Source organism: Carcharhinus amblyrhynchos, chromosome 21 (genome assembly GCF_965287045.1).
Source record: "Carcharhinus amblyrhynchos chromosome 21, sCarAmb.v2.hapA, whole genome shotgun sequence".
Classification (NCBI taxonomy): Eukaryota; Metazoa; Chordata; class Chondrichthyes; order Carcharhiniformes; family Carcharhinidae; genus Carcharhinus; species Carcharhinus amblyrhynchos.
In genome coordinates, this window is record NC_137344.1 from 47,597,539 (window position 1) to 47,613,815 (window position 16,277).

At 44.9% G+C, this 16,277-nt stretch overlaps 1 protein-coding gene across 2 annotated transcripts in view; it reads left to right on the forward strand.

Annotated features, from left to right (window-relative positions):
* The window catches only part of LOC145356403 (transient receptor potential cation channel subfamily V member 6-like), a 51,552-nt gene that overhangs the window by 21,125 nt on the left and 14,150 nt on the right, over positions 1 to 16,277 (forward strand). Inside the window, exons 7-11 of one of the 2 annotated variants that reach the window (XM_080209110.1) lie at positions 1,081 to 1,230; positions 1,323 to 1,655; positions 3,268 to 3,354; positions 11,014 to 11,090; positions 11,840 to 12,005. In XM_080209110.1, coding sequence (XP_080065236.1) covers positions 1,081 to 1,230; positions 1,323 to 1,655; positions 3,268 to 3,354; positions 11,014 to 11,090; positions 11,840 to 12,005 — 813 coding nt within the window. The remainder of the gene's footprint in view (positions 1 to 1,080; positions 1,231 to 1,322; positions 1,656 to 3,267; positions 3,355 to 11,013; positions 11,091 to 11,839; positions 12,006 to 16,277) is intronic. The other variant, XM_080209111.1, reaches the window with a different exon arrangement.

Sequence of the window (16,277 nt, forward strand, 5' to 3'; positions counted from 1 at the left end):
TACAGCTTTCTTTCTTTAAAATAATTTGTACACAGTCTATACCATCATGGTTTCTAACCTACTCTCTACATCTCTTCTGAAGAACTATAGAGTCATAGAATCATGACTCTGATTCTATGAGGTTTACAGCATGGAAATAGGCCCTTCGGCCCAACATGTCCATGCTGCCCTTTTTTTAAACCCCTAAGCTAATCCTAATTGCCCGCATTTGGCCCAATTTCTTCTATACCCATCTTACCCATGTAACTGCCTAAATGCTTTTTAAAGGACAAAATTGTACCTGCCTCTACTACTACCTCTGGCAGCTTGTTCCAGACACTCACTACCCTCTGTGTGAAAAAATTGCCCCTCTGGACACTTTTGTATCTTTCCCCTCTCACCTTAAACCTATGGCTTCTAGTTTAAGACTTCCCTACTTTTGGGAAAAGATATTGACTATCTAACTGATCTGTTCCCCTCATTATTTTATAGACCTCTATAAGATCACCCCTCAGCCTCCTACACTCCAGGGGAAAAAGTCCCAGTCTATTAAGCCTCTCCTTATAACTCAAACCATCAAGTCTCGGTAGCATCCTAGTAAATCTTTTTGGCACTCTTTCTAGTTTAATAATATCCTTTTTTTAATAGGGTGACTATTGAATGAAGAATTTGTAGCCTGCAAAATACCTACCCACCTTCACATGTCCCCTACTGATCCCTGGTTTACTTTTCTCTGTAAACACTATCCCTTAACACATTGGGTCGCATTGAGTAAGGGTGGTGAATTGAGTCAGGGTAGGGAAAGGGTGGTGAATCCCTGGAATTCTCTGCCCGTTGAAGTGGTGGAGGCTACCTCGCTAAATATATTTAAGTCACGGGTAGATAGGTTTCTGATAGACAGGGGAATTAAGGGTTATGGGGAGAGAGCGGGAAAGTGGAACTGATCCACTTCAGATCAGCTATGATCGTATTGAATGGCGGGGCAGGCTCGAAGGGCTAGATGGCCTACTCCTGCTCCTATTTCTTATGTTCTTATGAGTACATGGGCTCATTCTCTAAATGACAGCAACTATCACGTTGGATTTGTATTATATTTTCCAGCTGTTCCGACATTTAATGAGAAAGAGGGAATACCATATGCAGTGGTTTTTCAAATCGATTTCCGCCACCTTCTATGACCTGACTGGCATCGATTCCTGGGACGATGACCATTCTGTCCTGGATCTGGTTTTGTGCAGTAATGAAGCTGAGGTGAGCCAAGGCATTGCAGACAGGAGCACCCTGTGAAGGTGTCTGAGTAGAGTGTAACTGCTGAGTGTTTCTACGTCGTTCTGTCTTGGCAGGCCCTGAAAATCCTTGAACTCCCCGCGATCAACACACTGATCCGTTTCAAGTGGAACAAATATGGAAAGTATTATTTCCGCGTACTCGCTCTTTTCTACTTCATCTACATTATCATATTCACCTCCTGTTGCATCTTTCGACCTCTTATACCACGGCGTGACAATATCACAGACCCTAGAGACACACAGATTCTGGAAGAGGCGCCATTAAATGTTAGTAACCATAACCATGTGCCAATGGTGGAGTGGTACCAGCTACTGTTTGGAGCAAGGTGGGGAGGAATTTCTGCCATCAGTATGCCTCACCCAAGGGACCACATATCAGAATTCAGGGTGTGTTACATACAAAAACCAACGTGGCTACCCACTGGGACCACCAAATGTGAAAGTTATCTCTTGAATGCTATAGTTCCCAAGTGCCATGTTTCCATTGACAAACTAAAGGGAGATTAGAGTGTAGTTTGGGTGACCTTTCCTATGAATCGATTCAAAATTGTGATGTGTTACCACCAGTGCCTGCAGAATCATGTATCTTATAGAACATAGAACACTAAAGCACAAACAGGCCCTTCGGCCCACAAGTTGCACCGATCATATCCATACCTACCAGGCCATAGAACTATCTGTAACTCCCAATCCCATTAAATCCCATGTACTCATCCAGAAGTCTTTTAAAAGACCCCAGCGAGCTCGCCTCTACCACCACCGACGGTAGCCGATTCCACTCACTCACCACCCTCTGAGTGAAAAACTTACCCCTGACATCTCCTCTGTACCTGCTCCCCAGCACCTTAAACCTGTGTCCTCTTGACCATTTCAGCCCTGGGAAATAGCCTCCGAGAATCCACCCTATCTATTCCTCTCAACATTTTATAAACCTCTATCAGGTCGCCTCTCAACCTTCGTCTCTCCAGGGAGAAGAGACCTAACTCTCTCAACCTATCCTCATAAGGCATGCCTCCCAATCCAGGCAACATCCTTGTAAATCTCCTCTGCACCCTCTCAATAGCTTCCACATCCTCCCTGTAGTGAGATTGTGTAGATTGTAGTGAGATTATAGATTGTGTATTCAGGCAGTTGAGAGAGAGGGGAGTAGAGAAATGAAAAGGTTAGAAATATGTTATCATCCACATTCTTAACACATTCATTTGCAATTGCTCTTTGTTTCATCTTTAAAAAATTGTTTGTATGTTTGGCATGGAGATTGTGGCTGAGGCATGGTGATTTCAAGAGAACATTTGTTAAGATTTATTATTTTTTTCAAACCTGTTTAAGATATTATTGAACAAAACACACAAGAAGTAGAAGCAGGAGGAGGTCACCAGGCTCTTCAATCCTGCCCCGCCATTCGTTACAATCATGGCTGATCTATGCTGCCGTCAGCTCCTTTCCTGTGCCGTTTCCCCATATCCCTCAATTCCTTGATCTATCAAATATTTATCCACCTCCACTTTAAATACTTCTAATGATCCAGCCTCCAGCACCCTTTGGGGCAGAGAATTCCACAGATCCACCACCCTCTGTGAGAAGAATTTTCTTCGCACCTCAGTTTTAAATGACTGGCCCTTTATCTTGTGGTTTTATCCCCTTGTTCGAGATTCTCCCATTGAGAAAACATCTCACCATCTAACCTGTCAAGTCCCCTCAGGATCTTATACGTTTGAAAGAACTGAAAAACACAGAGCTCTTCTCACTGTTGCTGCATATAAAAGACTATCATATCTGCCACTTCTTTGGTGTGTACTAGATCTATGTGCCTCTCACTGAGGAAGTTCAGTGGGAGTTAGTTTCTGTATTAGAAACATTAATAAGAAGTCTCACAACGCCAGGTTAAAGTCCAATGCCGGCATCTCCACATCATTAGAAACATTACACAGACACTAATCTCATGTTAATCCAATGTCGCAATGCAGTGTAACTTTCACTCTCTGCCTCTTGATTCCAGCTGTGTTACGTATCAAATGAGGATTACATCCGTCTGGTGGGGGAGTTCATTTCTGTCTTTGGAGCCATTGCCATCCTTCTGGTAGAAGTAAGGAACGTGTTTTCTTTTTGCTTGGCTGGGTGTGTGTATGGAATGAAAGCTAAAATAAACGTGATTGCCCGTACTTAATTGCCTTTGAACTGAGTGGCTGGCTAGGTCATTTCAGAGGGCCTCTTACACATAGGCCAGAGCAAGTATGGACGGCAGATTTCCTTCCCTAAAGGACATTAGTGAACCAGATGGCTTATTCAGACAAGCGACAATGGTTTCATGATCATCATTATGGGCGGCACGGTAGCACAGTGGTTAGCACTGCTGCTTCACAGCTCCAGGGTCCTGGGTTCGATTCCCGGCTCGGGTCACTGTCTGTGTGGAGTTTGCACATTCTCCTCGTGTCTGCGTGAGTTTCTTCCGGGTGCTCCGGTTTCCTCCCACAGTCCAAAGATGTGCGGGTTAGGTTGATTGGCCATGCTAAGAAATTGCCCCTTAGAGTCCTGGGATGCGTAGGTTAGAGGGATTAGTGGGTATAATATGTAGGGATATGAGGGCAGGGCCTGGGTGGGATTGTGTTTGGTGCAGACTCGATGGGCCAAAGGGCTTCTTTCTGCACTGTAGGGCTCTATGATTAGGCTTTTAATTCCAGATTTTGATTGAATTCAAACGTTTAAAACCTGGGTCCCCAGAGCGTTACCCTGGGTCAGTTGATTATTAGTCCAGTAACAATACCGCTACATCACCAACATAGATCTTAGTAAACGTAGCTGAGAATCATGTGTCTATTGGTGGAGTCATCTCAGCTAAAGACAAAAAACAAATTAACCTTTTCCAACATGTCCAATGTTAGCTTCAATCTGCAGTTCAGTGAAGGGATCGCTAGACAATGAACATTGAAAAGATCAATGCAGCAATTACCTGCTCTTCAATCTGCCCAGTGATTAAGGCTGAACGTTTATTCTTGTCTAAAGAATGGAGACATGGGTGAAGTCTGATATTCACTCCCTGTGATGTCGGGGAAACGGCAGAAGGGAATCCGGAATGTGCCCTGTCCAGCTTTCCAAAGGAAAACCAGGCAGTTTGTAAACCGTCCCAACCATCCCAAATGATGAACATGCATTTACATAACACAAGAGGAGATCCAGAAGTCTTTGAGAGGTATCAGGACACTCAAATGGTAATGAGGGAGTGGTTGGGATCGATTAGGAGTCAAGAGGAATCAAGTGGAAGCAGACAGAATGACAGAGGTACTAAATGATTCCTTGCATCTGTCTTTACCCAGGAAGAGGATATTATCAAAATCTTTCTGGGTGAGGAGGTGATTGAGATACTAGGTAGGCTGAAAATGGTAAAGTGGGGATAGTAGGAAGATTGGCTGTATTTAAAGTTGCTAAGTTAACATGACCAGACTGATTGCAGCCAAGGATGCGATGGGAACTAAATACATAAATTCCATTCCAGTTCCTCTTAGATAACAAGATGTTTCCAGAGAACAGGATAATTATAAATTTGAACAAATCCTTGTTCAAAAAAGGGTAAACATAAACCTGGTATCACTAAACCTCACTGATGTTGGGGGCAATTCTCCCAAAAAGAACCTAAGTATCAAATTCATGGAAAGACTGGAGTAAATCCTGCTGCTTTCTTTCAGCGGGATCTCCCACACTCTGCATCACAGAGAGCCCTAGCGTGAATCATGCTGAAAATCAGTGGGCAGGACTGATTCCCGCTGGAGAGGCCAGCAGCATAGAGCTGAGTGGGCCATTGCGCATGCGCCGGTCTGTCAAAGCCTTGTTTGGTGCATGCACAATAGCCCCGCACTGCCGGGCCCCCAATCGTTGGCCAGCCTGATGGACTGCAGTGTTTAAAAGGGTCTTCTGTTTAATTCAGTTGAGTGTTCCTCATCGAGGGAAAGTTTGAAAATTTGAGGGGAAGGTTAACTGAGGTAGATTGGGAAGCTACATTAAACGGTATGACAGAAGAGAGGCAATGAAAAAAAGTGAAAGTCAGCCAGTCCCGTGAACCTGTATTGGTGCTCCTCCGATCCCCCCACTCTCTGATTGCTGGCCTCCTGGGCAAGTCTATGCCAGCCCCGACCATTGCCACCCCTCTGCCCATCTGGCCCACCTTGATCTCATGATTTCCCTCCCCCACTCCCACCTGCAGCCCTGACCGCACCCCCCCCCCACCCCCCAGGATCCCTCGTGTCCCTGTGCTCGTGATCCCTATGCGGAGTGGTAGTGGAAACTCCCATCTGCCCCCGCTAACCTCCCCCAAGAGGCCTTCCTCTGGCCCTGTCCCTTGGCACAGCCTGATGTCCCAATGGACAGTGCAAGGTACCCCCCCAGGCATTGCCACATTGCCCCTTGTGCAGTGCCAGAGGGCCAGGCTGGCACTACCCAGAGGGCAACAACCCTTGCCCCTGACCCCTTGGGGGGCCTCCATGGCCCCCCCCTTCACTCCAGCAGAGTTGGGCCGCCAGCTCCCCATTAGTGAGGAGCCATTGTAAACCTCCTCACGAGGTGGGGAGAGGCCAGCAAGCTTGGGGACTTCAGTCCCAGACCTGCTAATGAGATCAAAATTCAGATATTTTAATCAGAATCGTCGCCGTGATGTGCAAGAGTGTTCCAACCTGAAACTGGTTTCTCGTGGTACATTGTTTTTCGAATATTAGTGAGAAACCTTTGCGGAAACAATGGGAACTCAGACCTCTCTTTCATTAAATAAATAAATAAAAATATTTATTAAAGCAGAAGAATGATAATAAAAGACTACAAAGAACAATTTCATACTTCATCAAATTGGGTTTCCTCCAGTTTCGTCCCACAGTCCAAAGATGTGCAGGTTAGGTTGATTGGCCATGCTAAGAAATTGCCCCTTAGTATCCAGGGATGTGTAGGTTAGAGGGATTAGTGGGTATGATATGTAGGGATATGGGGGGGTAGGGCCTGGATGGGTTGTGTTTGGTGCAGACTCGATGGGCCGAAGGGCCTCTTTCCGCACTGTAGGGTTCTATGGTTCTATGATGATTCTATGATTAACAGTAAATGCTTAGTGCCTCAAAGACTGAAGACCCAAAAGTATCTGTTTCCGCCGTAATCCTAAACTCTGCTGAGATCCCCGTTTCCCAAACAACAACCATAAACCATCAAATCTAGCCAGTGATTACCACACTGTACCGCCTAAGTGACCAGGACTTGGGAATGGTCTTCGGATCAGCAAAGAAAACAATCTTTTACACAAACTGACCTTTGCATTCAGCACTTCATCTCGAGCTGTGCTGTTTCCCGAGGTCGCTGCCACTCTCTCTCTGCTGTCTTCAGCCTCTAACCTCACCTGGTTCCTGGGACTGCCTCTCTCTCTCTTGCTGCTGCTTCTTCAACACCCCATCTGTGTCTAAACAGCTTCCTGGCTCGCAGCACTCTGACTAGTAATTGTATCAATTGTAAAGGACATCCTGTCCCCTATTCTTTCCTTTTCCTTCCTTTCTCTTAGTTGCTGTCCAGACATGGTTTACAAAGTACATGGCAATTTGATTTTACTTGCAAAAGGAAATTCATTTTAGTAGCATCCTAACATTTCGTGGCCTTAGCAACTACAGGCCAGTCTCTTTACCATTGCTGGTGAAAAACAGTAATTGGAGTAAATTTATCAGTCATTTGGATGAGTATAGATTATTTCAAGGATGCTACTGTAGATTGTTAAAGACAAACCATGTTTCACTAACTTGATTGGGCTTTTTAAGAGGGTAACAGAGAGTATTGCTGAGGGTGATGTGGCTGATGTGATGTGTATGGATTTCCAAAAGATCATTGATAAAATCACACATAATGGGCTGGATATAATGGAAGCATTGGAGTCTCGCCAGCTAGCAAGAGAGTAGTAGGAACCCTGCATTGTCTTAAGACTATAAGACCATAAGACACAGGAGCAGAATTAGGCCATTCGGCCCATCAACTCTGCTCTGCCATTCATTCATAGTTGTATGATTCTCATCCCCATTCTCCTGCCTTTTCTCCATAACCCCAATCCTCTTATTGATCAAGTACCTATCTATCTCTGTCTTAAAGACACTCAATGACCTGGCCTTCACAGCCCTCTGTGGCAATGAGTTCCACAGATTTACCGCCCTCTGGCTGAAGAAATTCCTCCTCATCTCAGTTTTAAAGGAGCGTCCCTTCACTCTGAGGTTGTGCCCTCGAGTTCTAGTCTGTCCCACTAGTGGAAACATCCTCTCCACGTCCACTCTATCTAGGGCGCTCAATCTTTAGAGGAACCCGCTGAATTAACTGCCTATCATCTAGCAGTCAAGTGGTAGGCTTTGCTCCTGTATCAAGGACCTTGGGGTGGAGGTCCCAGTGGCCAAAATCACTCTGGCCAATCAGAGGCTGGCAGCTCTCTTATACTCAACAGTACCACTGGTGCGTTAGTGGCTTCTGCCAGTACACCTACCTGAGGCCTCAGATCAAAGAGATTGGGGTTGTCAACAAGGGCAGAGGGTGGCTGTCAGCAGGCTCGGTCCCTTGGCCTTGCCTTTGTTTATCGTGCTCCCAGAATGGCAAAGTCCCGTCGCCTGCCGTTGGGTTATAGGATCAAAAGACGTAAGAACAGAAGAAAGGCATTTGGCCCATCGAGCCTGCACCATCATCTAATGAGATCATAGCTGATCTGATACAAGCCTTTACTTTCCCACCTTATCACTTTAACCCTTCATTCCCTTGCGCATTAATCATGGCCAATGCACGTCTTTGGACTGTGGGAGGAAAATGGAGCACTTGGAGGAAATCCAAGCAAATATAAGAAGAATGTACAAATTCCACACAGTCACCCAAGGCTGGAATCAAACACAGGTCCCTGTCACTGTGAGGCAGCAGTGCGAACCACTCTGCCAAAGTGTTGTCTCTCATCTAAGTCGTGAATATATTTTGTTTAATCATGGCCCCGGTACTGATCCCTCTGGCACTACTCTAGTAAGAAGTCTCACAACGCCAGGTTAAAGTCCAACCAGTTTATTTGATAGTAATCCCACAAGCTTTTGGAAACGGTGTTCCTTCATCAAGTGTGTGGAAGGAATACCATTTCCGAAAGCTTGTAAGATTACTATCAAATAAACTGGTTGGACTTTAACCTAGTGTTGTGAGACTTCTTACTGTGTTTACCCCAGTCCAACGCCGGCATCTCTACATCAGCATTACACTAGTTACAGGTTGTCACCCTGACAATGTCCCTCTTATCCCAACTCTTCGTCTTCTATCAATTAGCCAAACCTCTATCTTTGCTAATATACTACCCCCAACACCATGGGCTCTTACCTCATTGAGTAAGATTTTGTGCTGCACATTTCTGAGCACTTTTTGGAAATCTAAAAATCAACATCTGCTAGTTCCCCATCACCTGCCCTGCTTGTCATCACCTCAAAGAATTATAATAAACTTGTCAAGTATGATTTTCCCGTCATGAAGACATGATGACTCTGCTTGATTATATTATATGTTTCTAATCGGTCTGTTATTACATCTTTTATAATGGACTCTAACATTTTCCCAATGACGGATGTTAAGCTAACTGGCCTATAGAGGATTGGCTAACTGAGAGAAGACAAAGAGTTGGGATAAGAGGGCCATTGTCAGGGTGACAACCTGTAACTAGTGTAATGCTGATGTAGAGATGCCGGCGTTGGACTGGGGTAAACACAGTAAGAAGTCTCACAACACTAGGTTAAAGTCCAACCAGTTTATTTGATAGTAATCTTACAAGCTTTCGGAAATGGTATTCCTTCCACACACTTGATGAAGGAACACCGTTTCCGAAAGCTTATGGAATTACTATCAAATAAACTGGTTGGACTTTAACCTCGTGTTGTTACTCATTTTTTTTGTCTCCCTTTTTTGTCTAAGGGTGTTATATTGGGAGCTTTCCAAATCTCTGGGACTTTTCCAGAATTTAAGGATTTTTGGAAGATTACTATAGTGCATCCATTTTCTCTGCAGCTACTTTCTGCAATATCCTAGGATGTAACCCATTAGGTCCAGGGCACTTATCGGCCTTTAGCCCCATTAGTTTCCCTAGTGCTTCTTCTCTAGTGATAGTTATTGTATTTATTTCCTTTTCTCCTTTTGCGACTGGATTATTTAGTATTTTTGGAATGTTATTAGTGAAGACCTGACACAAAGCATTTTTTTTAACTCCTCTGTTATTTGCTGGTTTTCCATTATTATTTCCCCAGTGTCCTTCTCTAAGGGGTCTATGACTATTTTGGTGTCGCTTCATCTGGACTTGGAAAAATGTATCAATTTTGTCTCTAATTTCCACCCCCCTGTCACCTTCACGTGACACTTCTTTTCCCTTCCTTGACCTCTCTGTCTCCATTTCTGGGATAAACTGCCCACCATATCCATTACAAACCCACCAACTCCCACAGCTACCCTGACTACAGGTCTTCACGCCTCACATCTTGTAAGAACTCTATCCCATTCTCACAATTCCTTCGCCTCTGCTGCATCTGCTCTGGTGATGTCACTTTGCAAAACAACACTGCCGATATCTCTCCCTTCTTCCTCAAGTGGGTTTTCCACCCACTGTGGTTGACATGGCTCTTGACCCATCCTCCAGGCCACGGTTGTCACCTCCTCCCCTCCCTCCAGGGCCCCCTTTGTCCTCACTTTTCACCCCACCAACCTCCACATTCAAAGGATCGTCTTCCGCCACTTCTACCAACTCCAGCATGATGTCACTATTCAACACATCTTCCCTTCGGTTTAAAGTCTCATCTGAAAGACAGCACTGCCGATAGTGCAGCATTCGCTCACGAATGTCCTGGAGTATTAGCATTTATCGTGTGGGTCAAATCTCTGGAGTGAGTTTTGATTCAGACTATGAGTCACTGCGCTATGACCGAGGGATCCCATCCACCATTGCCAGAGTTCCATCATTGCTGAATGTGAAAATTTGCCCCTAAATTTTGAGAAATATCACAGTGGCAGCCGCTTGAACTATCTACAAGATGCATTGCAGCGACTCCTCAAGGTTCCTTATGCAGCTGCTTCCAAACATTCAGAAGGACAAGGTGGAAGATTCCCGGGAGCACCACCACCTGCAAATTCTTCTCAAAGTCACTCATCATCTTGACTTGGAAATATGTCGGCTGCTCACTGTTGCTGTGTCACAATCCTAGAACCCCCTCATTAACAGTATGGTGGTGTGTACCTACACAGAATGCAGCAATTTAAGAAGGCAGCTCACATCACATCATAGAATCATAGAAACCCTACAGTGCAGAAACCGGCCCTTCGGCCCATCAAGTCTGCACTGACCACAATCCCACCCAGGCCCTACCCCCATATCCCGACACATTTACCCGCTAATCCCTCTAACCTACACATCCCTGGACACTAAGGGGCAATTTTAGCACGGCCAATCCACCTAACCCGCACATCTTTGGACTGTGGGAGGAAACTGGAGCACCCGGAGGAAACCCACGCAGACACGAGGAGAATGTGCAAACTCCACACAGACAGTGACCCGAGCCAGGAATCGAACCCAGGTCCCTGGAGCTGTGAAGCAGCAGTGCTAACCCACTGTGCTACCGTGCCACCTTCTCAAGGGCAATTAGGGATGGGCAATAAACACTGGCCCAGCCAGTGATACCCACGTCCTGTGAACAAACAAATTAAAAAATATTTACGAGTTGCTTATTTTCTCTTTTCTCCCTAGAGTGTTGACATGTTACGATATGGAACAGCAGGATATTTTGGGAAAACTGTCCTAGGAGGGCCATTCCATTGTATAATGTAAGCAGAATGACAATAGATTGTCAAAAGAAAATCAGTTAAACCAAATGTGTGAAATTGCAAATATTTCCACGTTGTTTTCTTCCACTTTCTCACTATGTTCTTCAACCTCTCACAGCCCATGATGAATGGACATATATCTTGTCTATGTTTTTTTGCCTAATTCCATTGGCACTAGTTTGTTTTGTGTGTGTGTGTGTGTGTGTGTGTGTGTGTGTGTGTGTGTGTGTGTGTGTGTGTGTGTGTGTGTGTGTGTGTGTGTGTGGATACTATTTCAACCGGACAGTCTTCAGAAAAGACACAAGATAACCTTATTTTAAGGCTCCGGATTATGATCTGGAACATGCTGATGGAACGGGTGGTCAAAGCAGATTCAAACTTTCAAAAGACAATTGGATCTTTCCCTTTTTTCCTCCAGAAAATCTTGGCATGCATCTCTCATCCTCCTCTTCTCTTACACTCCCTACTAGTTCCTTCTCCCTCTCTTTCTGTTCCTTTAAAATCCCACTCTTTTCTTTCTCTCTTTGTTCATCACACAATCTGGAATTACTTTCTCTCTTCATTTTACTGATTTGTCCATGGGCCCTATATCTATCTGCTCCTCCACAACTGCCAGCTTCTCACCACTTAGGAACTGTACAGGTGGACCTTTCTTAGATCCAAAGTGGAGAGTTCACACTTTTCCAATCCTCCATCAACCACAGTTATTTTCCCTCGCTTTAACCTTTGTTGTACTTTTCTCTCGACAGAATCTGCTATGCATTCCTGGTGCTATTGATTGTCATTCTAAGGCTGACAAGTGCAGGTGCCGAAGGATCCTTCATGGCTCTTGCCATCGTCCTGGCCTGGTGCAATTCCATATACTTTGCTCGGGGTTTCCGGATACTCGGGCCATTTGCCATCCTGCTCCAGAAGGTAAATAAACCAAATCTCCACCTGGGATAAACAGAGCACAGTTATAGAACATAGAACACTACAGCACAAACAGGCCCTTCGGCCCACAAGTTGCGCTGATCATATCCCTACCCACTAGGCCTATCTATAATCCTCAATCCCATTAAATCCCATGTACTCATCCAGAAGTCTCTTAAAAGACCCCAGCGAGTTCGCCTCCACCACCACTGACGGCAGCCGATTCCACTCACCCACCACCCTCTGAGTGAAAAACTTACCCCTGACATCTCCTCTGTATCTACTCCCCAGCACCTTAAACCTGCATCCTCTCATTGCAACTATTTCAGCCCTGAGAAATAGCCTCTGAGAATCCACCTGATCAGTACCTCTCAACACCTTATAAACCTCTATCAGGTTGCCTCTCATCCTTCGTCTCTCCAGGGAGAAAAGACCGAGTTCCCTCAACCTATCCTCATAAGGCATGCCACCGAATTCAGGCAACATCCTTGTAAATCTTCTCTGCACCCTTTCAATAGCTTCCACATCCTTCCTGTAGTGAGGTGACCAGAACTGCGCACAGTACTCCAAGTACTCCATAGACTGAACTGAAGGGAGCATGTTAAAACAGTAAGGAGCAAACAGGAAGGGGGTGCTCCAAACTTCACCGCAAGTGGGTTAACTTTGCAAAGTCAATGCAAGTTAACTGACTTACTGTTGATGGCCAGGATTCTTCAACCTTGCTCTTGTTTGGGATTCTCAGTCTCACTGCAATGAATGGAGTTTTAGCTGAACACAAAATTCTCCATTCTCAATGGCAGAGGTGGCAGGACGTACAGCATCGGAGAATTCCAACCAGTATGTTTGGCAAAGAGGGGTTGGTGCGAGTGGGAAGAGATTGCCCTGATACACCAGCTGGTCTTACTTGGGAATAGGAATCAGGGGGAATTCGTACCCCAATGTCAGTACCAGCCGGCAGATACAGGAAATCTTTCCTCACATATCTAGATTGCTAAAGCTGATGGGGGAGGATTCACTGCCCTTGTCAGTGGCAATCCCGATGCCCTGACGAATTGGGAGATCAGCCAAGAATCAGGATCAATGCCAGGCATGAGGGATGTTGGGATTCACTCCTAGCTGGTGGCAACCCGATTATTATGCAAACCCGTTTTAGATAACTGCAGCACTCCATTCTGCAGCAGGGATTTCCCTTTCTCCCTGGCAAATGCTGCAGCTGTGAGCAGACCCCTTTGAAGTTCTCTGTCAGAGAGGCAAAGTCAATTTCACTAAGGAAAGGGTTCTACACCACAGCTGTTCATTCAGCCCCAATGTATTCGCACAGCTTTTACTTGAAGTCTTTGAGGCATCTTAGAAAGCTGAAACCTTTAAAACCTTCTCTATTCCATTGAAAACCTTTGATCTTTTTTAATTTCAGTAATGCAGTGCTTTGAAATTGGCTTTGATTGACAGCTCAATGGATTTCTACTCAGCCTCCAGTCAGCTGTGCTTATTTACCCTCCCCTTCATACTTGGAGTTCATTGTTCCTAACCACAATACTTACAAAGACTCTCAGCCTGATTGAGAGCTGTGGTTTCTTCAAAGAGAAAAGTGGTCTGCAAAAGAGGAAATGAAATCAGCTATTCCCTATGAATAAACCACAGCTGCCAGTCTTTGAAGGATCTGAGGGAAGAGGATGGCTGAGTAGGATTGGCAATCTGAGTCCAAGCACCACTCCAGGGCAATTACACGCTGTGTTCTTCTGGTATCTACTGTTCTATTATAACTTTGGCAATTGGGCTTTTGTTGTTATTTGATTATTAATCTACACCAAAGCTATAGTAAAAGTGATGAGTTTACATCAACTAACTCACTATCAATTATCTTTATTAGTGGATGGACACTTGATATGACACAACATTCCTTTGTAATTGTATTGCTAACACTAATCTACAGGTTGGAACTTTGCTGTGTTAATTGTGCCACTGCCAGACTTTAGTGTGGGTCCTGTCCATGGTCTATTAATGCAGTTTTAAAACTGAATAGGATGGGAATGGGGTTATGTTGGGGTTGGGTTGACCAATCCAGATACTTAACTCTCCTCCCTCACCCCACCATTGATCACCTCCCATCCATCGGGGTAAGCAGTGTTCTGATTAATATTGCTGTGTCTGGAACTTTCCAAGTGGCATTCAAGGTTTTGATTTTATTTAGACTTTATGCAAAGTTCCAGTGTTTTGGCAAAGCGGAGTAATGATCCGTAATGCATTGGCATCATCCTGTGACCAAATACATCATCACGTATATCGTTCACAATGAATCAGAGTAAGAATGTTATGACATTCTTCAATGAACCATGGTCTATCTTTGAGAGATCCTGGCAGAGTGTCTTGCTGGGAATAGGCCATGTCGGCACCAAGTGTCAGACCGTGAAATGTTACATTTGTGTTCTCTGCTGGTCCCATGTTCTTGGTATGACATTGTTTGTTAGTGAGTGGGTGAAGCTAAGGTCTCAGGAATGCCGCTGGACTTGACCTGAAGCTTATTTATCATGTCTTGTTACATGAGTATCTGGAACAAGTTGCCAGAGGGAGTTGTAGAGGTGAGTACAATTTTGTCTTTTAAAAAGCATTTGGACAATTTATGGATAAGACAGGTATAGAGGGATATGGGCCAAGAGTGGGCAGTTGGGACTAGCTTAGTGGTAAAAAAAAAGTGGCATGGACAAGTTGGGCCGAAGGGCCTGTTTCCATCAGTAAACCTCTGTGACTCTATAACATTGAAGTACCTCACCTATAGCTTAAAATAGTTTGCCAAGTGAAGTCTTTAGAAGAATCTGTAGCCCATGGTCAGAAATGTAGGGCCCTGAAATCCCCAGTGGATTCACTTTTCTAATAGAGGCAATAATGAATGTCCTTGCAATGGCTGAACTCAGCAAAGGTTTTATCACCAACAATAAGAACATAGATCATGGGTAGGGGTATGGGGATAGGGCCTGGCTGGGATTGTGGTCAGTGCAGACTCGGTGGGCCGAAGGGCCTGTTTTTGCACTGTAGGGTTCTATGTTCTACGTTCTATGTAACATAGGACAGTACAGCACAGTACAGGCCCTTTGACCCTCGATGTTGTGCTGAGCTATGTCTGAACCCAAGATCAAACTATCCCATTCCCAATCATTCTGGTGTGCTCCATGTGCCTAACCGATAACCGCTTGAAAGTTCCTAAAGTGTCTGACTCCACTATCACAGCAGGCAATGCATTCCACATCCCAACCACTCTCTGAGTAAAGAACTACCTCGGACATCCCTCCTATATCTCCCACCACGAGCCTTATAGTTATACCCCCTAGTAACAGCTACATCCACCCAAGGAAATAGTCTCTGAACGTCCACTCTATCAACCCCCCTCATCATCTTGCGAACTTCTATTAAGTCACCTTCATCCTCCTCTGCTCTAAAGAGAAAAGCCCCAGAACAATGTATACAAGGTCAGACTAGATTTCAAATGCGACTGCTCTACGTGACTCCCTGGCACTGTGAGTCCCTCTTCAATCCGTGGTATGCACCCTCCTCTCAATTGGATCAGCTTCCTGCCAGGACAATCGATCGAGTCCTCGTCAATGACATGGCTTTTGGGAAACGAACACCTTTAAATGGCCACTCTATTACAACTTCATTGTCAATATTGTGGGGGAACAAAGGCGCACCATGGAATGCAATGACAGCTCTGCGTAGTTTTACAGGGATGGAGGCTATTGAATGCTCAAGCACGGCAGCTTACTCCTGTCAGGCCACCTATCAAATTCAGCAACCAGCAAAACTGGAACTGTATCATGCTGCTGACAAGGGTTCAACTGACACCATTAAAAGTATTTATGGGTCAAAATTGTGGGCCATTCCTCCCTAACACCCTTATCCTAGTGGAATGCTTTTGGCTGGCATGTGAGAACAGGGCAAAACTCTGTTAGACCCCTCATGCCACCCACTTTCGATTGAGAACGATTGTTGTCAGTTATATTTTGAAGCTTGGTATTTGAACTCACACGTCAGAATAGATCTCCTTCAGAGCAGAACACTCTGCAATTCAGTATATGAATGATTTGAGATTTGATTCGTGGTGATGGCATATCCAGGAGTAACGGATGATAATGGTTACCCTAATGATAAGATTTTCTTCCTGTCGAGTTGGTGGAGACTCATTCTGTGATTAGTCAACAACTCCATTGCTGTTGCATGGTGTGATGGTAAACCAAAAGAATCATAGAATCTCTATGGTGCAGAAGGAGGCCGTTTGGCCCA